Here is a 22,510-nt window from a genome sequence, read left to right as displayed (position 1 = left end):
CGTAACGTTGTCCGCTTTTATCACCGTATAAGTGCCGTTTGTGCTCTTCGAATTGCACATAAAAAAATTTACTGTAACCGCGGTTAACAATAATACTCTACGCATTTTTCGTTTTAGCTTGCTAGACGTGTTTACGGGATGTGAATTAAATCGTGGGTCAATAAGTTATCGGCCTTTTCATTTAATGTCATTTAGATACATAGGCTCCAAATCGGCGGTTATAATAAAAGAAATGAAAAATCCGAACGCAGTGGATAATCCGAACGCAGCGTACTTATGTAACTGCGGCTGCGCATTACGTTTGTTCGGAATTAAATTGTAGATCGTACCAAAAAAAATTAAATCAATTTCATATTACAAAACTAACTAAGTATTTTTCCAATAGAATACACCATTTTTACCCAAAGCATTTCTTACACTTCCCACAACGGTAAATACTGAACGCGCTGTTGATTCCGTTGTCATGTTGCTAAGCTTGGTATTCTGTGTTACCAGCGTGCTGTTGTTTATACCGACTCCAGCGAATCATAACAGTAGCGAATAACGAAAAGGATTCAAGTAGTTCTATTTTGAGATGCGGTCAAATTAATACTGCAAGACGCTTGTTGTGTGTAGTTTGTGCGGATTCTTTCAAAACTCGCCGTACGATACTTTCGCCAGTGCCTTCTGAATCCAATAATTAGAAATTCATGTGAAAGGAGTGTGCCTAGCTTATTTTTATAATCTGCCATTTGGATAGTTTACCGAAAAATATTCGCTTATAATATATATTTTTTAAATATGGACGAAAACGACGAGACGAAATCACCTATTAAAAGGCTCGGGTCGACGAGAAAGCTATTGGTATTTAACAGTAAGTCTTTTATTTCAAATAATATTTTACATTTCTCTTTCCTTCAAACACTTTCCAACGAGATAGTTCTTTGTTACTCTATGCATTGGTCATTTTCTTCCACTTTCATTTTACTGTAAAGTTAATATCAGAAGCTCTGATGGAACTATAAACAGACGTATATAATTGAATCTGTAAGATCAAGAATGGTAGAATAGCAGTGAATTGGTACTATAGTAGTTACTGTCAAATTTACACATTCCGAGCGATTACCCGATTCATTTAAAATTCGTATATCAATTTTTGCGATCACTTCTTTTATATCATTAAATCGTATATTTTGAAGTTAAAAATCATCTTATTAATTTTAAATTTGGCTTTTTGGTGTCGGATGAGGGACACAGAAATTACAAATCAACGAGGGAAAAATCTCATACAACAAAAGCGAACTCGCTGACAATTAACTATTAAGAACAATTAATAAAGTATTTCCATGAACTGCTTTTAAATCCTCAACCTTGAACGTAATTGTCAATCAACTTATACCTCGAAGTCAATGCGAAAGGAACAAACTTCTTGATGGTTTTACCTAGTCAAGGGATTAAAATTTTGAGAAAAGCAATAAAGGCTAGCGGCAGATATGCGAGGTCATGTGATTATCTTAATGACTTGCCATAATTTTAACCATTTTCATGGAACGCAAACAACTAGCCCTCGCAACGGACCTAAAAACCTGTTTCATACGCCTGAAATGATAATTTACACATTGTCACTATCCCAGATATAAATGAAATATTTCGAAGTAATAGTAAAAAAAAAGGCGATATAGGTAAATACCCATTGCGTTTTCGACATTTTTGGAGTGGTATTCACGAGCATATACATAGTGTGACATCAATCATGTTACCAACGAAATCCTTTTTTATATTTGCGGAGTTCTGGAGGCATAAACATTATCAATGCCCGATAAGCAGGAATTCACTCTTTCGCGCGGAACGTAAACATTAAGTTATCTAGACAAGTTGGTAGGCACACATATTTTTTACGGAATTTTTATGCTAGAATTGTTATTGGCTTATAATAACCACCCTAATCTTTCGCTATCATGGTTTCGCTAGAATAATACATCGAAATATTTCTGGATGTGGTATTTCTAAATCGTTAATTATAAATAAATTATTATAAAGTAATTATTAATCTTTACAGCTCCATTTGTAAATATACAGGAGAGGGCTAAAATGTGGACCAAATTCATTTAAAAATCAGTTATTGGATTTTAAAAAAATACTCGCACACGTCCATCATAATTTTTTCTTGCGCTTTTTTGCAGTAAGCAGAAAATATACAATATTGGTCAAAAATTAGATTCAGTCAAATTTCACGCATAATTCATGTGACATTTAATTTTTATTGAATAACGAGAACTCAAGAAGAAGTATGTAATTTTTTTAATGCAAAATATCCAAAATGACCCATTACGTTAGTAAAATTTAGAGAAAATTTGTAGTAACTAGAAAGATTTCACACATTTCTAAATTTAAAATAATATATAAAGAACACTACTTTACAATACTATAAAAAAAGGGACAGAGGAGTATTGTCCAATTTTTAAAAAAATTTATCAAAATTTTGTTCCTTTTTCTTCAGGCTTAATTAAGTTTTTTTTTTCATTGAAAAAAAAAAGAAATGAAATGTCTATGACCATTCTTAATTTTCTGTCGGTAACAAAATTAGAATTAAAGCCAAATAGAAAAAAAAGCAGGGAAAATATTTATCGTATATCTAATAACCTTATTTATGCCACGTGAGTTTGTCGAATTCAACGAACGGAGGATAATATCCTGGAAAAAATTCCCATCCGTGAATCATTAGTTTAGTGAACACTGGGGATATTTGAAATCAAAGGTGTGTAAGGAAAAACTACAAAATTTAGATGATTTAAAATTTAAAAGGAGTATAGGGTATGCATCCATTTGACACAGAATTCGAAAATGTATTGGAAACCTTTCAACATGAGCGGCAGCCCGAATATTTCGGACCAGATTCGTCAATTTTAAGCTGCTGAATAAAACAAAAGCCAAAAACTATGCTATGCTTCACTGCTTTGCAAATAATTGGAATACTTATATGTTGATCATGTCCTGTCGGATTATATTTCGAGGTGACATCTGTTTCTAAAATAATCATTATAAAGATTCCTTCAACGCCAGGCCATATGTGGAATCTTCGTATCAAATGTTATTAGAGGCTCGTTTTTTTTTTCTATAAAAAAAGTGTTCTCTTAGTCGCAGTATATAGTTTCACGTGGCGGACAGATCTGCTTACCATTTTCAGATTTAAGTGGTTGGAGCGCTGACTAATTTTTTTATGACAAAATAATATTAAGTTGGTGTACATGAGTTTACTAATCGATTTTGAGAGATGGACTGTTTTTGGCAATAAAAAAAAAATAAAACTAACCGATTTTAATTTATTTTCTCGATAATCTTTTCCTCATCACTTTTGTATCCAAACAAACACATGAACAAACCTCTGAGGACCGCATTTACAGTCAAAACGAATTGCATTTATGTGTATTAGGTGTTTGTTGCTTTAACTACGGGTATGTGTATTTGTGGAAAGCATTGAATGTCGGTATTAATAATACTTTTCGTGCGCATATTTTATGCACATATTGTGGAGTATTTTTGGATGCTCATAAAAAATAACTAGTTTATTTTTTTTCCAAATTTATGGATCTTTCTTTTATAAGATAATCCGACCGTGATTGCTTTACATTTTTTTTTTACTGAATAGTATATCCACAAGATCGGAGATTCACGGACTTCATGCATTTGGTATGATTTTCTGAACATGTTTTTTAATGTTCGAGCCATGGTCGTTAGCCACGTATGTGGCGTCAATATTTTAAAAATGCGTGTAGTGAGTCAACTTGTATTAGATGAGCTCTTGACACGTATTAGGGTGTGTTGGATGGGGGAGAAAATATGTCTGGCGATTACGTTGCACGACAGGTTTAGGCAGTTCTATGGCGTGCTTCAGTGCTTTAATTTTGCTAGAATTTATGCGTGATTTTGAAAAAAATTAACGTGCGATTTCTCGGTCTAGGAGCTCCAATAAAAAAAAAGATTTTTGAAACCGAGGCAGGTGGGGAGCCGGAGAGTATCTTTTTAAAAACAATTATTGAAATAGCCCTTTTGATTTTTGAGGCACGGGATGACACATCGTACCTCGGTTTTTCTAAAGCTTATTAGAAATGAAAAAAGTGACTTTGTTGCTGCTTTCAAGGGGAATTTAATGGTGTACTAAGATTTTTTCTATCTTCAATTATTTTCGAGAAATAAACCAAACCTATATTTCGCTCTATATATTGTTATATATAAATATAAAATTAATTAATTAAGCCTAATAATTTAGGTTTTGAAAAAACATACTCGTTTTTGTTAGTTGGTCATAAAAACAGAATAACACCTTCCTGGTAATTTGCGTTACATTTTTAATTAAAAGGCCAAAAGCAACTAATATTAAATTTGAAAACTTTAAAGAATATTCAATGTATTTTAACAAGTTTGCATTATTCTACTTTCTTCCAGTAAAAAATGTTTATAATCATCTGTTACTAAAGAAGACAGCCGGATAAAAGATTTTTTTAAGATTAATATCAAATTTAATCCGATATTTATTATTTTGTAAACCCCAGTCCAACAAAGAAAACAAGGATATTGATAAAATTAATATTTAATAAGATAAATAATAAATAAAAATATGTATAGAACCATGTGTGAAACATGTTTAAGATATAATGGAGAACAAGTTGGGCATCACTTGTGATCCAGTTCTATAAGCCATCATTTTATGACTTTTCATTGTTGTTGCAATTCATTGTTCTTTTTTATTTGTCTTAAGCAATATTGACTAGTTTTAATATATTAATTAGAAGTCTAAAAATGTGTATTCCTTTTAGGTCAAATAAAAATAAAATTGTTCTGTTTTAAATTAGAGGTTATTTTTTTAAACTTAAATATTAAAAACTATCGCATTATGCAAAAATACGCAGGATTTAATTCTCGAAAATAATTGAAGATAGAAAAAATCTGAGTATGACACTGAATTTTGCCTAAAATCCCACTTTTACTTTTCTGATAAACTTTAAAATAAAACATCTCGTATTTCTATGAAAATTCCGTTTGCCACATTTTTTTTCTCACCCGGCTCTGGATATGCCAGCTATCGGCAAAAAAACGAAAATTTTTGTTTTTATAGTAAAAACACCCGGTATCGTAAATACTGTCCGTACAACAAAATTTACAGCGCGAAGAACACTTTAATGGACCATGGTCCCTTCCATAAGATTTATCAAATTACAATTTCATAAAGGAGTTGTAAAACGTCTTAATGTTGGGTTGTTTATTGCACATTGTGTTTCTAATTGTATTTTAAATGTCTCAATAAATTTAATCACTTTTAATAACAATTTTATTACATTTAATTTGTTCATATCGAGGTTAATATCACATCGGATATCCTAAGTAGTGGACATATGACTAAAAACAACTTCTTTAAAGCTGGCGTGCGTTCTTTAAAATTGTATACCTATTTACATTGCACTACAGGAAAGAATTTTCAAAACTTTTCCGTTAACAAAACAATAAATGTTTAAGGTATTAATATTATATCTTAAACTGACTTTGTTTATGTGTTTACATTTGGGTATTTTTAAATTCAATTAATTGTATTATTTTTAGAAATATTCAAAAATATTTTTGTTCCTGGATGCAGCGACCTTTCAAGCGTAATATATGAGACCGAAGACAAGTTAATCGGTAAAATACGTCCCATGTATACAATTTAAAAAGTTACCGTTAATTTTTTTTTGTATAAATGTATTTTTAATTTTTTTAAACTACGAATGGTTAACATTATCTCGATCAATACGAATGAAAATAAAATAAACAAGTACTTAAAGCCTCGCTGAATTGTAAACAAAACCTCGTTATTAAACAGGTGCGGGCCCTATATTAATAAATAATGAAAAATTAATATTTCGTCTTCTATATATTTTTTACTGTTTTGTTTAAACATTTTTATTCCACTTTGCGATCGAATAAATTTAAAAAAATGAATGAAATGAAAGTATTCATCGATAGCAGTTTTCACGGAACCAAATGCTCATTGTTCGCGATTCTTGTGAAAACCTGTGAATTATCTCGCAGTAATTTTATTAACCGCACTGATACTCTTGATTTGCATACTTTAATTGGTATACATAATTTATTGTTTACATTATTGGGGAAATTTATGGTAATAATTCCACAAGTACAAGTGCCTATGGGGTCAAGTCACCACATATATTGCCTCCCTCTGGCGAATTGAGGCAACCCAACAATGCAAGGCAACAGTTTTTGAAAAAATAATCTTCTGGTGAAGTTGATTTGCTCCTTCCTTGTACTTCACTAACTTGTCAACTTTTTTCGGTTCTTTAATGGATTTCAGATGTCGCGGATTTCGCAGACATTCTTTAGATTTTCAAACAATTTTACAAATACAAATAATACAAACAAAATAATTAAATTAATTATTAAATAGGAAAATAAACTAATAAGTAAATAAATAAATTTTCACAACGGGCATAAAAATTTAATTTGATTTTTGAAAAATTTTGTCCTTTAAATTTTTTTTCTTTTCAGATTTAGTAAACTTATTTACTGTAGAAGTTAAATAAATAAAAGAAAACTTTTATGAGTGCATTATATATGTTTCCATGCATCACACAAAAATTATCGCGTAACATACAGGGTGTCTCATCGAACTCAAACTAACATAAATTGGAAAATTTGAGGGTATACTGTAATCGATGCATTATATTTTTAGGTTATGGACACTTGTAGTAATACCAGAAGTGTCTACTTGCTTATTTATTTATTTTGATAATTATTAATACATGTTGATGAAAAAATTACATTTTAAAACGGAAAATAATTTTGAATCCTTGGGTTGAGTGAACATTCTAAAAAATGCAAATTGGAGATCCCAATTTAAATAATAATTTAACAATAGCATTTGTCAAAATTGGTTAAAATTCCAAAATATTTTTTATTTCTTTAAATTTAATTTGTTTATAGCTTGTTATGTCCTCAAATTCCAACGAAACATATATATCTATCATACATCAGGTTTCATGCGTGATTTACCCGTGAACATTGAGGAAACCTGACAATAAAGCGAATGTTTTTGAAAAAAAATCTTCTACAGCTCTCCCCTTTTTCGGTTACTATAAAATATCTCCACTAACTTGTCACAGCTTCTTTCAGTTTTTTCCTTCCTTGAAATTTGAAGAAACCGGCAACAAATGTTACTAATTTTGCAGACAGTTATTAGTAAGTCAAGTGTTTTTGAAAAAAAAAAATTGCGGGCGAGATCGATTTCCAGCTCCCTCCCCCCTGTTATGGTTCCTATGAAATATCTCTACTAACTTGTCAGGTTCGTTCATTTCTTTCCCTCAGGCATGCTCTTAACGGCGTTGTCAGATTGCCTCGTTTTCGTAAGATATTTATTCCAACTTTGCGCACTCGCTTCTAGGAGATTATAGGCTTAAACCGACACACAGTGTATATTTTATTTAATGAAGAAAACGTACGCATTAACGGGTACCGGAAAGAAGAAATGATTAAGAATCACCATCAGTAGAAATATAAAACCTGTAACGCGATAAGTGCATCGCCTGACTGTAACAAAAACACATGTCGAGATTAAAAATGTGTTGGAGTAGAGGAAGTAGACGTTTTAACCGTTTAAACCTTACGGGACGTTAAAAACAAAGTAGCGGGAGTTAATTTGAATTTAATATGTGACAAGCCATATTTTTTAAAAACCCTCCAAATGTTTCTTCGGCATATATGGATTTTGCGTTCATTTTGCAAAGAGAAATTGTTGTAAATTACCGATAACGTCGGCCTACTTTACTAAGTCATTATAATTATATAAAAGTATGACGTTATGGGCACTAATTAAGTGTCAACGAAGAGGCAAATTTTTCCAGTGCAGTACAGTTGCTGGTTTTCTGGATTTAATTAATTTACAATGTGTCCTGTTTGGCATATTTTATCATCTGCAACTTATAACACTTTCCCAAAAAGTCCACCAAAATCAGAAAATGACTTGAAGAGATTACGGATACGGTTGTGCATAGATATCCCCCGTCCGCACTGTATACGGGGAAGATATTTTTAAGGAAAAGCATTTGAGTCGGTGCGGCAACATCGCATCGAACCGCTACGGGTTACAAATCCATTGCACCGTACAGCTTCCAACCTTGGCCGCTGTGTTTCGGAATAATGGCTTCTCCACTATTTTGGTTATATTTTTAGACTAATCTCGTGGCGGGTTGACTTTTATTTATGTAGCGACTTCCGTTTTTCGAACAGTGCCCGTTTTTAAAAAAGAAACCGTGTCGCGGACAAATGTGAGAGTTGTTTTTCTCGTCGGAATTGTGCCGCTTAAAAAAAAAACACAATGTTTCAGTGTATAATCCAACAAAAGAACGGCTGGATTCATCCACACAATACGGAAAACAAAGACGTTTTCCCAGGTGCGTATCCGGAAATGTCCCGGGTGTATCCGCGTTGTCGAATTTGCCTATCAACTTCATTCTTGCACATCCCGAAACCGTTTTCCTATTTATCGATTCTGTTTTATGTTACTGCCCTTAAGGAGAGCGCGCTTTATTATCGGAACATTATGTTTTTGCGGTATTTCGCGCTTCCTGTTTTGTTTGATCGAATTAGGTTGCCCGGTTTGTGAATTTCCCGGCGTTATCGTTTGTTTTCTTTCTTTCCGATTGTAAATTTTATTTGTCTGCATTCATTCCACGAATATCGGTATATATCTAATCATAAATTGCCCGTAGAAAACTAATTTGCAACACTTCCAACTTTCCATTCGCGGACCATATTATTTCGTTAACTTAATTAAAATGGTTTCGACTCTTACAATGATGCCGTTTTAACGTAATCATAGTGTTAATTTCATTTTAAAAATTCGAAAAAAATAAATGAAGTGCTTCATTAGTAATAACATCTTTATGAATGGGTTACTCGGCATAAATAAATACATAACGTAACGTTTGCCGTATTAGTAAATAACATGTTGGTAAATATATATCGTAGCAGTGTTTGATATAAAACAAAACATATTTCGTAATGTATTGTGTGAATTTCTAAAAAAATCCCATGTTTAAGGATTATATTTCTTCAATGAGATTTTGCTTTTATATTCAATCCGCGGAAAAAGAAAAAATAATGGCGGCGATCTAATTAATTGCTTTCCTTTACCACACGTGCTACGCTTGTGAGTATGAATATGTCTGATTGAATTGCAAATTTGTTAACAGCGTTTTAAATATGCCAGAAATAAACTGTTCCCACCCACAAATTGACGAGATCTAAACAATAGTCAGGAATCCACCTGCCGTTCTATCATTGAGAATTTGAAAACGAAGGTAAAAACGTAGGAGGTGAAACTAAAACCACGATAATTGAACCGAGGTGGCTTTTACTTGATGAAAATCCATTTATCAAAATAAATAAGAACTAAACATTTTTTTTGATAAAGACACGGTGTTGTCGAAGCAATTGTCATGTCAATATATGTAATTTCGTGAAAATCTGAACTTTTAGTTGTTATTTATTTTGAAAACCAGGATAGTATAAACAGTAAAACGATGGAGCCACAAAAACTCAAAATACGCAAATGGATTTTGTTAATTAATAATCAAGAGTGGTCTGACGTTTATTTTAGAAATTTACAGCCAGCCTGGTGCTGCTTTTTTGGGTTAATTGTTTTATTTCGATACTTTCGTTTTTCAGTAAAACCCGATTATATCACCGGTAACCCGAAACCGCTACTGCTTGGTATATACTTTAGTAAACCCACTGTTTTATTTTTATCACACTTCGCGGGCTCAAAAATTGAAATACCTACGCTTAAAAACCACACCACGTACGTTCCGTCAATTGCTTTAAACGAGATTGAACATTAGTATGTGCTTCGAAACATAGGGTCTTATTGAGCTAATCGAGCATCGCTACCGCGCTTCCGTTTTAAATAAAATTGATAACACTAATAAGTAAAATTATAACTTTTCTTGTATTTTCTACGATTTCCCGTTTTCTAGATATAAGACTTCAGTTAAACGAACAACTGAGATGTCTGGATGTCCGTATGGAGGCTCAAGTAGCCCTGCTAACGGAACTGCAGGATTTTTTTCGACGCAGGGGGGAGTTAGAATTGGACTATTCTAAGAATTTAGACAAACTAGCAAAGAGCTTGCAACTTAGACATAAAGAACAAAAACAAAAGTAAGATCGGTTTCGGAATTATGTAACATATTTAATTTTGTAATGCTCTACCGAGGGCTAAACCGCGAGTTAACATTGTGTACACTCCATTGACCACTGACTTTTGTATTGTCCCATTCATCCCTAGAATGGGGTTCATTGACTTAATAAATTGGCCCATTGGCCTCTAGCACTAGCTTCATTGACCTAATAAATTCGCTCTATTCGTGCTATAGTTGTCAGTATTATCACCATTGTCGCCCACTGGTCTCTAGAATTGGCTTTATTGACCTAATAAATTGACTCTATCGGTTCCATAGTTGTCAATGCTGTCACTATTGACCCTTGTGTTGTCCTATTGGTTCCATATTTTTCATGGTCCCAATGTACCACTAATCTCTAGAATTGCCGTTATTGACCTAATAAATTGGCTTTGTTTTTTTTTTTTTTTGTATGAGAGGTTATAAGGCGAATCTTCCTCAGCCCGTTCTGGGCGTCTCGAGACACCCTGGGGATGGATGGTGTGTCCCCTTGGCGACGACGGGTTGGCATCAGCCGACCGTGTAAACCCAGTGTGAGCGTACTCACACTTCCTCTCTTGACGACAAAACAGTGTGCCCTCCATCTGGAACTGCGTCAGCATTACTTCAGATGGAGTGTCGTCCGGACGCGCGTGATGTTCTCTTGCGCCCTATGATCTTCCCCATGATCTTTCGGTCTCCTATTGACTAAGGTTCAGCGAGCTTGTATAAGATTTGGCCGTTCTATCCTCTTGGCAGAAAGTATTTGCTTTGCCATTTAGCAGACGTGGTCCCAATTTGTCGGTGACTCTAACATCTTTTCTACTAGGTTGTCTGGGCTTATGTGACCGAGTATTTGCTCTGCTATATTCCGCTGCATGTTCCATCTTGGGCAGAAAAATAGAGTGTGTTCAACCGTATCCACGTTTATGCAATAAAGGCACTCCTCGGTTTCGGCCAGATTGAAACGTTCGAAGTAGGCTTCAAAGCACCCGCGCCCGGTGAGTATTTGTGTAAGAAAGAAGTCTACTTCACCGTGTCGTCTCTCAAACCAGGGTCTTATATTTGGAATTAGCTTTTTACTCCATTCCGCTGTACCATCATCTATGTCCCATTCCTCTTGCCAGCACAACATCACCGCGTTTTGTGCTTCCGTTTTAGCGTCTGGTCCATCTTTCTCTATACGGGCTCTGCACTTAACTAGGAGATTAATAGGTGGGATCCTAGCTATCACCATAAGTGCCTTATTGGAAGTTGTTCTGTATGCTTCGGAGACTCTTATGGCTACCTCGCTTTGAACACTACTCAGAATCCTTTTATAGACTTTCTTCTCAACTGCTTGCTCCCATATTGAGGCGCCATATAGTAGTATTGAAGTCACTACTGAGCATAATATCCTCCTGGTGCTTTCACGAGGCCCATTCACTTTTGGTAGAAGGCGACTGATGTTGTTCAAGGCCTTGTTGGCCTTTTCTGTTACGGCTCTGATGTGGACATGTTTCTATCTAGTTTTATACCTAAATATCTGACTACTTCCTGACTCTGAACTGTTGTGTTTTCCACTGTGACTGAAATGTTTTTAACTTTCCTTCCAGCAACAAGTAGGACTGCCTCTGTTTTTTGGGGGGCTAATTTCAGGTTTTTAGATTTCATCCATTCCGTGACATTGTAAAGGGCATGGTTGGCTACTGTTTCCATCATCTCGACTTCTTTTACTTCTGCTAAGATAGCCAGATCGTCAGCATATCCGACAAGGGTAATACCATTTGGAACAGGAATTCGGAATACACCGTTGTAATACACATTCCATAGGGTTGGACCTATTACTGATCCCTGCGGGACCCCGCATGTGACGTCCATTTGCGCTGCCTCACCTATGCTTAAACGCCTATCTTCGAAGTAGCTTGCTATGATGTTATACAGATAAGGGGCTATGTTACGATTTCGAAGCTCTTCCGTGACAAGAGCACATAACTTCCTCCTTCCCCACGGTGTCTGTTTTACTTCGTCTATCTTTTCTCGTATCCTTCTCAAAGCGCTGATAGTTGATCTCTTTTCCCGAAACCCATGCTGTTCTTCTGCCAGTCCGCCAGTCCTTTCAATTTCTTCCTTGAGACGTTTTACCAGCAAATGTTCCAGTAGCTTACCAGCTACATTGATTAAGCATATGGGTCTATACTTCTTATCCTGACCTGGTTTCTCTATAAGGATAAGTCGCGCCAATTTCCATATTCTAGGAAATTCTCCCTTCAGCAATATTTTGTTCATGAGGTCTGTGCACTCCTCAATATAATCCTTCGCAATTGTCTTTATAATTTCAGGAGGGAGATTGTCCGGTCCAGGGGCTTTGCTATCCTTTATTTTTCCAACTGCAGTTCTTAGTTCTTCGACAGTAAACAGAGGTATGTCCCTAGGTTGAACTGTTACCTTGTTCCACTTTTGCAGTGGTCGAGTCGGAAAAAGTGACTTAGCAATTTGTAATTGCTTTTCATCTGACATATTTAATGGTGGATATTTTATTTTGTTGGTAACAATCTTGTACCCTCGTCCCCATATGTCTTTGTCTACTTCCTCGATCACTTTCTTCCATGCAGCTTTTTTTGCCTCAGAAATTGCTCTTTTGAGTTGGGCTCTATCTGTTTTATATTTATCATGGCATAATCTCTTGACTGATTCATCGCTACGTTTGTTCGCTCGGACCATCTTTCTCTTACTTTCAATGCATTTTTTCCTCGCTTCTGCCACTTCTGCTGTCCACCAGTACACCGGTCTTCTTGCGCTGCTGCGTTTCCTTACAAAGGTCTTATCGCACGCATTTGTTGCTAAGTCCGTAAAATGCTCTGCTGATCTCAGATTGTTATGGTCATTCCCGAGTTGTCTGCCTACTTCCAGAGACAGATCGGTAAGCCTTTCTTTATTTATTACCCAGCGCTGTGCTGTATTGGGTTTCTGGAGCTCGGTCCAATTGCTTCCAGTGATTGTATACAGAATATGCTGATGGAGACTCAGGTTTTCTTCTTCAAGGACTTTCCAATTTATGACTTGTCTGGCTATCTTTTGGGTGCTAAATGTTATGTCAATATATGACTCACTGCCTCCCCTGATAAAGGTTGGTACACTGCCTCTATTGTGTACAATGAGGTTCTCTTCAGCCAACTATTCTGATAGTAATTCCCCTCTCCTATCTTCTGGTTTAGGGCTCCACAGAAAGGATTTAGCGTTGAAGTCTCCTCCAATGACCATCTCTTTCTTTTGTTTTTTCATATCTTCCCTGAGGTTATGCAGAAAGTTCTCAAACGTGACAATGTCTACGTTTTGTGATATGTAGCAGCTATAGATTATAACATGTGGTGTCTCCACCCATACGAAACCAACCCCTGCACCATGTTGCAGGATCTTGATCTGGCCTCCTGGGACATAAATCGCTGCGTCCATATTTTGGTCGTGAATCCATTTCCTACCTTTCACTTTCTTCCGGTTTGGCTCTGCTACCAGGACAATATCCGCCCCATGTTCTTCGGCCATCTTATATAACATATCCACCGCCTTTGAGCCTCTATCAACATTTCCTTGCATAATCTTGATGTCCTGGTGTTGGTCCTGGTAATGCTCCCTCCTACTCCTGTTTGTTGTCACTGGTTGTGTTAGATGTTGCATCATTTTTGTTAGTTTTATCTTTTCTGCTTCAAAAGGTTGCCGTAGACAGGGCATTTTATGTTCCCTGTTCGGTGTCCCTTTCCTCCACAGTCATAGCATGTTGGCTCGTTTTTGCATCCTGCGGCTTTGTGTCCTTCATCTCCACATCTGTAGCACAATTTCGCACGATTTGGCCCTTTGCACGTTCTGATAGTATGCCCATGTTGAAGGCATTTGTAACACTGTAGGACTGGTATGCGCTCCTTAATACTACAAGAGCTCCATCCAATCTTGATCCTATCCGCTTTTCGTAGGATTTCTGAAACTTTAGGGTTCACTGCTACTGTTGCAGCCTGAGAGCCTCTAGAGTATGGTCTCATAGACTTCACCTCTATATCCCCTTCAACTCCATCGGTGTAGATCTGCAGTGCCACTTTTAGTTCCTCAGTACTAGTTGCGGCGTCTATGCCGTACACATGAAGTATCGTCTTCTGTTCCCTTGCAGTTCGAGCTTCGGCGTTTGATATTTTACCTTCTATTTGCGCACGTAATAACTCGGTATTCGCCTTGTTGCTTTTCATGATTAATAGAACTTCACCATCTTTAGTCTCTTTTACTTGCTTTATATCTATATTTAGTTCCTTAGGGCTAATTTTGGTCTTCATTTCCCTCAGTAGCTCAGCATAAGTTTTATTCCCTGCCTTAACAATTAGAACATCTGTGTCATTGTCTTGGTCAATTTTTTTTGTAGTGTTAATCGTGTTCCTGTTGATTTCTTGTTTCGGCACGTGCAGGCTTATCCCTATCTTTGTGTCGATGAATGCCACTTCGAGCAGCTTTCTGACCATTTCAGTTTCATACCTGTCGGGTATTGGCATCCGTATATTATTCGTTCCCAATTTGATTGCCGTCTCTCTAAGGCCTACCAGAATCTTGTACAATTCCTCATTTTTTCTTTCATCGCTCACAGGTCCCAGTGGACAGAGCCTGAATACGGTACGTTCGCTTGTTGCCATTCTCCCAATTTTTACTGAGGTAGTGAGGTATGCTACTTCAGTAGTCTCTTTTGGATCTCCCAACAACGTGAGTTCGGGATATCTCTCCTTAAAAATCCTACTGATACCTTTAGTCATTTCAGGGTCTTCGGAGTATATCGCCGGGTCACCTCCAGAACTTTTTGATAGGGGGTTTCCCACTTCGATTTTTACATTTTTGTATGCCGCCTCGGGCCAGGTCTTCTTTACTGCTCTCAAAAGATCATCTAAGGATTCTATTGCCCTCAGAGACTCCCTTATGAGTTCTGCTTCTTTCTCCTCTGTCAATACTTTCATGTATACAGTTTGCGTTTCTGTGTCTGCCATATTATGTTCATTGCTTGTTTGTGTTGCTGCCGAGTTCTTCTCTGTTTCACTACTCTTACTACTTCCGCCTTTTCCCAGCCACATCTGTATTTCTCTGCCTTTTAACCTGCTAGCTATGCTGCTTAACCTTACTACCGAATCTTTGATCTCCTTTTTAGTATTTATATTTGTCTGGATGACACTCATCAACTTTGTAACCTGTACATCCATATCTTCGATAAGTTTTTTGATTGCGAGTCCCTCCTTATTTTCTGTCTCTTCCTGTTTTGGCGAGGTTTCCTCTCTAGGCCTTTTGGCTGGATTTTCCGTGTTCTTGGTATTGGCCCGCGTTGGGGATCTTCCTATCAGACTTCTTTTTGCAAAAGGATCCTTCACACCGGACCAGCGATAGCTTCTCTCCCGTGTCTTTAACCCAGTAGCATCAAAACTCCAGAGACCCTGAGTTCCACCCTCGGAGTCGCGGTCGCATTCTGTCACACGAGACTGGCCCGCTTTACAACCAACCTGGGCGCGCACTGGGGTTTCCGAGTCCCCCTGCACCGTAATCGAATTTATATTATGTTGTTCCGTCATGAATTTTATTCAAGGTTTTCCATGTCCATCGCCAGGTCGTCATAAGGTTTTTTAATTTAGCGTGAAAAGAAAGACCCCTAGCCCTCGTTGTCTAATAGTGTCGGGGACGGAAAAAAAAACAAGAGTTGGTCAAGAGAGACCGATAGGAAAGGCAAAAGAGGAAGGGACCCCACCCAAGAATAGTAGAAGGAAGTGAAGCAAAGTGGGATCCAGCTAGGGCACCTCGGGATTGCCACACCCTTACTCACAAATTGTGAGCCCCTGACCTAATAAATTGACTCTATCGGTTCCATAGTTGTCAATGCTGTCACTATTGACCCTTGTGTTGTCCCATTGGTCTCTAGAATTGAAGTAATAAATTGGCTCTATTGGTCCCATATTTTTCATGGTCCCAATGTACCACTAATAAATTGGCTTTGTTAGTCCCATAGTTGTCAATATTGGTCTCTACTCTATTATTAGCCTCAATTGGTCCCATTGGCACTGTTTTTTTTTTAATTTCGCCATTGGTCTGCTATTGTCTCTACTATCGGCTCCATTGGGAGGACAGTTGGTCTATATTGGTCCCGGGTTGTACACCGCGTTGGTCCAGCGTTTGCTCCTCGGGCTCTGTCAAAATTTTCCAATTGCCTTACCGATGAATGCTATTAATGGCAATTAATTTATATTGTAGACGCGAACAGTGGCCTTTATTCTCAAGTTATGCCTGTTGGCAACAGTTAGTTACCCAGACGAAAAATCTAAGCCGAGATCACGTAGCTTTATCGGAAGTTTATTCCACCCATCTAGTTTCTAGGCTAGCACAAGTGATGGAAGACGTTCAACGAATATACAAAAGAGTTAGTAAAACCGGAAACATTCATTTTATTTTCACGACAAAAAACAATTCTAGTGCCGGGAAATTGGTTACGAAACGCATGAAGAGATTTTAAGGGTCTTGCACGAACTTCACACAACAATGAAGACATATCATAGTTATCAAGCTGAATTGCGGCAGGCTGAAGCCAAACTGCGTGCCGCTGAGATACAGAGAAACAAGTTAGAAGCCACGTTATCACAAGACAAGTTAGAGCGCTCGAAAAAATATAAACTGATGGAAAAAGAGGTGGCGAAAGTAGGTTTCGTTAAGAAACGTTACAAAATTATTAATATCGTTGCCGTTTTAGCGGAGAAACAAATATACCGATGCAAAACTCAAAGCTCTAAAGTCCAGGAATGAATATATTTTGTGTTTGGAGGCGTCCAACACGACCATTCACAAATATTTCGTGGATGATTTGTCGGATCTCATAGACGTACGTTAGTCGACTAAACTTTTGGGTTTATTCGTAATTTTGCGCGTTTGACGTTTCAGTGTATGGATTTTGGTTTCCATAACTGTATATCCCGAGCTTTGTTGATGCACGTCACCGCCGAGGAAGGCCGGCAAAAATCCGTGCAGAACGGTTTGGATACGCTCTCGGCCTGTATAAATTCTCTCGATTCCAGATTAGACAAGCAAAGGTTTTTAGAGTACAATCATAGCGCGTTTATGATTCCGAAGAAGTTAGAATTTCAAGGCCATAAAACCGAAGATACCGCCGAACCGGAGATCCAGAACATTTTGCAGAGGGAGATGGAGAGCAGGTTGACTCAGCTTCACCAGAGGGTCATGTCGTTGAGGACCGAGTCCGAGGAGGTTTGGAAAACGCTCGAGACTGCCGAAAGTACTCTGTTGGAAATGTTAAGTGCTAAGGATTACGATTGCAGTGGATATTTTGGAGATAACGCTCAGTCTTTGAATAAACCTCCGGAAACGGTATCTATTAAAGCTCGAGCGGATCGACAAGAAACAGAGGAGTTTTATCTGCAGGTAGCATTGCAAAAGAATATGTTTCCGATTCACCGTACGCTGATGTGGCTGTGGTTTTTGTAGAAATTTAGGGAGTACCTTTTGGGTTCTTCACGAATTGCCCGGTTAGACGCGAAACAGGAGTATTTGCGTCAGTCTTTGGCATCGGAAGCCCCAGAATTGTGTGCGACCGCTCGTCCTGTGGTAAAAACGCCGAAGAGGAAACGAATCGGGAGACTTCAAATGAGCGGGCAGCCAAAATTATTCGGCGGGTCCCTTGAGGAATACCAAGAAGCTACCAATCAAGAAATACCACTCATTTTGAGGTCTTGCATTCGGGTAATCAACCTCTATGGTAAGAATACGGCACCAATTTGATCGCGCCCACTACTATTATAATATCCGCGTTCCAGGATTACATCATCAGGGAATTTTTCGCGTTTCCGGTTCTCAAGTAGAAATAAACAATTTCCGTGAGTGGTTCGAGCGGGGGGAGGATCCTTTGGCGGATATGACCGACGCTTCCGATATAAACAGCGTAGCGGGGGTGCTGAAGTTGTATTTGAGGGAATTACGGGAGCCATTGTTTCCCATTATTTATTTCGAGCAATTCATGGAGCTGGCACGTAAGTTGACATAAAACTAGTGTTGTTTTAATAAACCAAGATGATTTTCGAAACCGATTTAAATTTTAGAACTAGAAAATAAAAGGGAGTTCATAAATAAAATGCGTGAGGTTGTCAAAAGTCTTCCTAGACCGGTAATGATCGTTTTAAGATATCTGTTTGCATTTCTGAACCACTTGTCTGAGTTTTCTGATGAGAATATGATGGATCCGTACAATTTGGCTATTTGCTTTGGTCCGACTCTCGTACCGGTGCCCGACGATAAGGACCAGGTTCAATTTCAAAACCAAGTCAACGAACTCATTAAAAATATTATTATATTCCACGATGAAATTTTCCCCAACGATGAAGGCACCGTATATGAGAAATATATTTCTCCAAACACCGACGACCAGTGAGTGGAAACTGTTTAAGATTTTGAACCCGTTATGTGACTTTATAAATTTGTAGGGATGTTGGCGATTCCCCATCCGATCAAACTCAAGACGATGCTGACTCAGAGGTGTATCCTTCTGAGGACGGTAATGAACTTTCTCACCTACGAATTCGAATTGATTTAATTAGTTTGTTGGTAGATTCCGAAAACTTGGAAGCCACTGCCCAATTTGACTTTATTGCCCGATCAAATCGGGAGCTCTCACTCAAAAGGGGCGATACCGTAACCTTGTACTCGCAAGTCTCAAACGATTGGTGGAGGGGTGCGATTAACGGTCAGGAGGGTCTCGTTCCAGATAAATACATTTCCCTAAAAATTAAGTGAGTACAAACCCCGAGCGATCCTTTTGAGTAAGGTGAAGGACGTTTCTTCAATTTAGGGATGATGAAAGGGATCGCGACAAAATGGGCGTCATTAAATGCAGCTCCTCAGAAGAATCAGTGCGCAGACGTACCTCCAGCTCAAACGAATCTGAAATCATTGATGCCGGTAGCGCGATCACGACCAGTGGCGCGGCCATATGGTCAGCGACCGAGGTACTGGAAACAACTGTTTAGTTGATTACTGTCGCCTATGTCCAATACGTTGAGTTGCTTCAGCAGCTTTTTTTTTTCGAGTCAATGTCGTCGGGTTATATTGTGGCCCTTAGGGTGTTCTAATTCGCATGCCGCAGCCCTTTGTATCGTCGATACCGTTGGATTTACGCGCATGTGCATGTTTTTGTTGTGTGTGTATCCACCTTATTTTTGTAAATGAGATAATGTTAAGCAGATTAGTAGTACTCCGATGGCGTTTCCACAAGTGGTAAATAGAAGCATGTTGTATTAAAAAAAAACTTTTGCGAATGTATAGGGCCCGTATAAAACCGGAAATGTGAGCAATAAGAATCCGCCTTACTGTGATCTTCGGCTTACTCGATAACGAGGGGTAAGGAAGACGAGCGAAAAATGTTATTAAAAAAAAAACTGATAACAATCGATATTTAACGAATTTGGTTTTTAAATATTTGGGAAAAGTATAGCTTGTGGAAGGTTGTTTATATTGTATACATAACTCTGTTACACAAATATTTGATAAGAAATAAAATAAATATCATTATTTAAGGTTTTATGCAACTTTGTGATAAGACAATTTTATATATTGTTTTGTTCTCTGCTATGAAATAACTTTTTTTATTTTACTGTTTAGTTTTTTATTGTGTATAATGTAACCAAACGAACCCCGGTGTGGAATATTAAAAAAAAATCTTGTGGTGGCCGAGTCCAAATTAGGTCATTTGTTAAAAAGACAACAATTCACTTTGAGAAATAAAATTGATAATCTGAAGTAAAGGAGGAAATAATATTAATGATACCAAATAAGTTGAACGCTGCTGTAAAGTAAAATCTGTTACTTTTATGATTGTATGCGATTTGCGTAATTCTTTGTTTAGATAGGTCTATTTATTTCAAATTACAATCACGACTAAAACCAACAAAGAACAAGAAAGATATTCACCAGCTGTGTGGTACCCGGGGTTGTATGGTCACGGAGCCGTACTTTGAAAAATTGTTTCAGTTTATACAAAGATAATTAATTTAGGTTTTATTTTATAATTTTTGAAATGTTGCCGATATTTTTTTAATAAAAACAATCAGTTAATAGAACCCGGTTTTTGAATTTAAAATTATTGCATGTTTTCGTGCTTAAAAGCAAATTGTAACCGAGTGCCGCTTTTATTTTTAGCGTAAGAGTGTAGCAGTATTTTAAATTATTTTTTGTTGATTTCATAGAAGTAACTAAGTAAACTGCTTGAGGTCATCATACATAGAAGGTGAGCATATTATATAAATCCCAATTTTCACTTGCACCTACTGTCTCTTAAAGTTATCTTCCCATCATTATTCAGTGATTAACAGGTTACTAACATTAGGTTGCCTATAGGGGTCCTTTATTTATTAAAATATTTTTTATGTTAGTTGGTAACACTAAAGTAAATTAAGTATCTACACTAATATTTTCAAAGGTAAGGGGGATTACACACAACTTAGCATGTAAAATTACATAAGTAGTAAATTCTATATTTCAACATTTAATTTGGTGCAAATATTTAGCTTCAATCAGTATTGATCAACCAAGCTTTCATTTATCACCCTCTAATAACTATAAACATTTTTTCAAAGCTTTAGAAAATTCAATTTCCTTCGACAGGTTCACTTTACAATATAAATAATCATAATTGTTGTTTTTTAGCATCCAACTGTTGCCGAAGACATCCCTATATACCCTCCAAATTCAGATGATCTTGATTCTCAGTCGCTATTAGTTCAGAAAGAAGATCCAACCCCTAGTGGAGTAACAGAAACAGTAACCACTAAAGAAGACACTCTTTCGAGCTCCGAGAAATCAGAAATTGACGAATCCAACGTGAATTTTTCCCAGAGTCGGGATTTGTGGCAGCGCAGAGCTGATACCGAGGCTTCTTCGACGCCCCTTTTAAAATCACAGAGATTATCTGAGCCGTTTGCTCAAAGGCAAAGTCACACCCCTGACTTGGTTATGGATTTACCGTTAGCCAGCTCGGTATCGGTTTTTTCGGGGTTGTGTTTAAATAATTCTCCGGAAAGTCTAACGACGAACGAGAAACAGCAAGATGTCGAAAGTCCCGAAATGCAAACGGCCGCGGAAACTTTTGCTAAGCAAAATCAATGTACGCTAAAGAAAAACACAAAAATACATCTGGAAGGGTCTGAATTTGTGACTATATCTAGTCCTGTACCTAATAGAAAGTACGCCACGTTAGGCCCAGCGACGTCAACCACAACCTTTAAACCACCGACTAAGGCAAAACCCATGGTGCTCAAAAAGCCTATGTTCTCAGTTCCGATCAGATCCGTATCGATAGAAATGGTTTGCAAAGATTCAGAACTTCCACCGTAAGACTTAAACTTGCTCATGTTTATTTAAAAAATGAGATTAATATTTTTTTATATTGAAATTTACTTGAACTTGTTGCCCAAGTATACATTTATAGCTGTTTAGAGTGTGTATTTATATTTATACACACACACACATATATATATATATATATATATATATATATATATATATATATATATATATATATATATATATATGATAACACTATATTCCGGGATATCATCCGTTCGCTCGTTGAACTCCGACTGGAATCCTGCATCCGACTGGAATCCTGCAAATCTTGCATCCGACTGGAATCCTGCAGACGTTTCGCCAAAATCTCACTTGGCATCTTCAATGCTCGCGCTCCGAAAACACTTCGAAGTGTTTTCGGAGCGCGAGCATTGAAGATGCCAAGTGAGATTTTGGCGAAACGTCTGCAGGATTCCAGTCGGATGCAAGATTTGCAGGATTCCAGTCGGATGCAGGATTCCAGTCGGAGTTCAACGAGCGAACGGATGATATCCCGGAATATAGTGTTATCACATTTTTCCATCCGTGAATCAATACGTGAGAATATATATATATATATATATATATATATATATATATATATATATATATATATATATATATATATATATATAAAGTGGTTTGTGTATGTCGGCGGCACTCGGTGCAGTGTTGCTTAATCAGTTTCTATTTAGAGCACAACAATTTAAAAAAAAAACACCAGCGTGGATGGGCAAGTTAAGGTGAACCATATTTGAAGCTAATTTAAAACGATACGCCTTCATATGAATAGTTTTCCATTGTAATCATTTTACCTATAAAGATAACGAAAAATATTATCCGTCCATGGCGAAGTCTCGAGTTTGACAAAAATACACCAAAAGGAATCATAACAAAATGAAAGGTGTGTCAAATGTATGTGTATTGTCAAATGTCTCTTCAAATACACC

At 37.0% G+C, this 22,510-nt stretch overlaps 1 protein-coding gene across 4 annotated transcripts; it reads left to right on the top strand.

Annotated features, from left to right (window-relative positions):
• Positions 1–505: 505 nt before the first annotated feature.
• Positions 506–21,665, top strand: LOC132708550 (SLIT-ROBO Rho GTPase-activating protein 1-like). Of its 4 annotated transcripts, none has more exons than XM_060680910.1 (13): positions 506–853; positions 10,005–10,188; positions 16,431–16,596; positions 16,650–16,871; positions 16,924–17,052; positions 17,112–17,609; positions 17,673–17,943; positions 18,002–18,214; positions 18,284–18,608; positions 18,665–18,735; positions 18,790–18,970; positions 19,012–19,186; positions 20,883–21,665. In XM_060680910.1, exons 1-13 carry the CDS (start codon positions 781–783, stop codon positions 21,567–21,569), a joined length of 3,195 nt encoding a protein of 1,064 aa, XP_060536893.1. In that variant the 5' UTR covers positions 506–780; the 3' UTR covers positions 21,570–21,665. The 4 variants fall into 4 exon arrangements, with proteins under 4 accessions (XP_060536893.1, XP_060536895.1, XP_060536892.1 ...); XM_060680912.1 differs by having other exon boundaries at positions 730–853; positions 19,030–19,186; XM_060680909.1 differs by lacking the exon at positions 506–853 and adding an exon at positions 8,131–8,420.
• The last annotated feature ends 845 nt before the right edge of the window (positions 21,666–22,510 follow it).

Source organism: Cylas formicarius, unplaced genomic scaffold (genome assembly GCF_029955315.1).
Source record: "Cylas formicarius isolate icCylForm1 unplaced genomic scaffold, icCylForm1.1 PGA_scaffold_12__32_contigs__length_19106922, whole genome shotgun sequence".
Taxonomy (NCBI): domain Eukaryota; kingdom Metazoa; phylum Arthropoda; class Insecta; order Coleoptera; family Brentidae; genus Cylas; species Cylas formicarius.
Note: the sequence above shows the minus strand (reverse complement) of the source record. Positions and strands in the feature narration are given on the sequence as shown.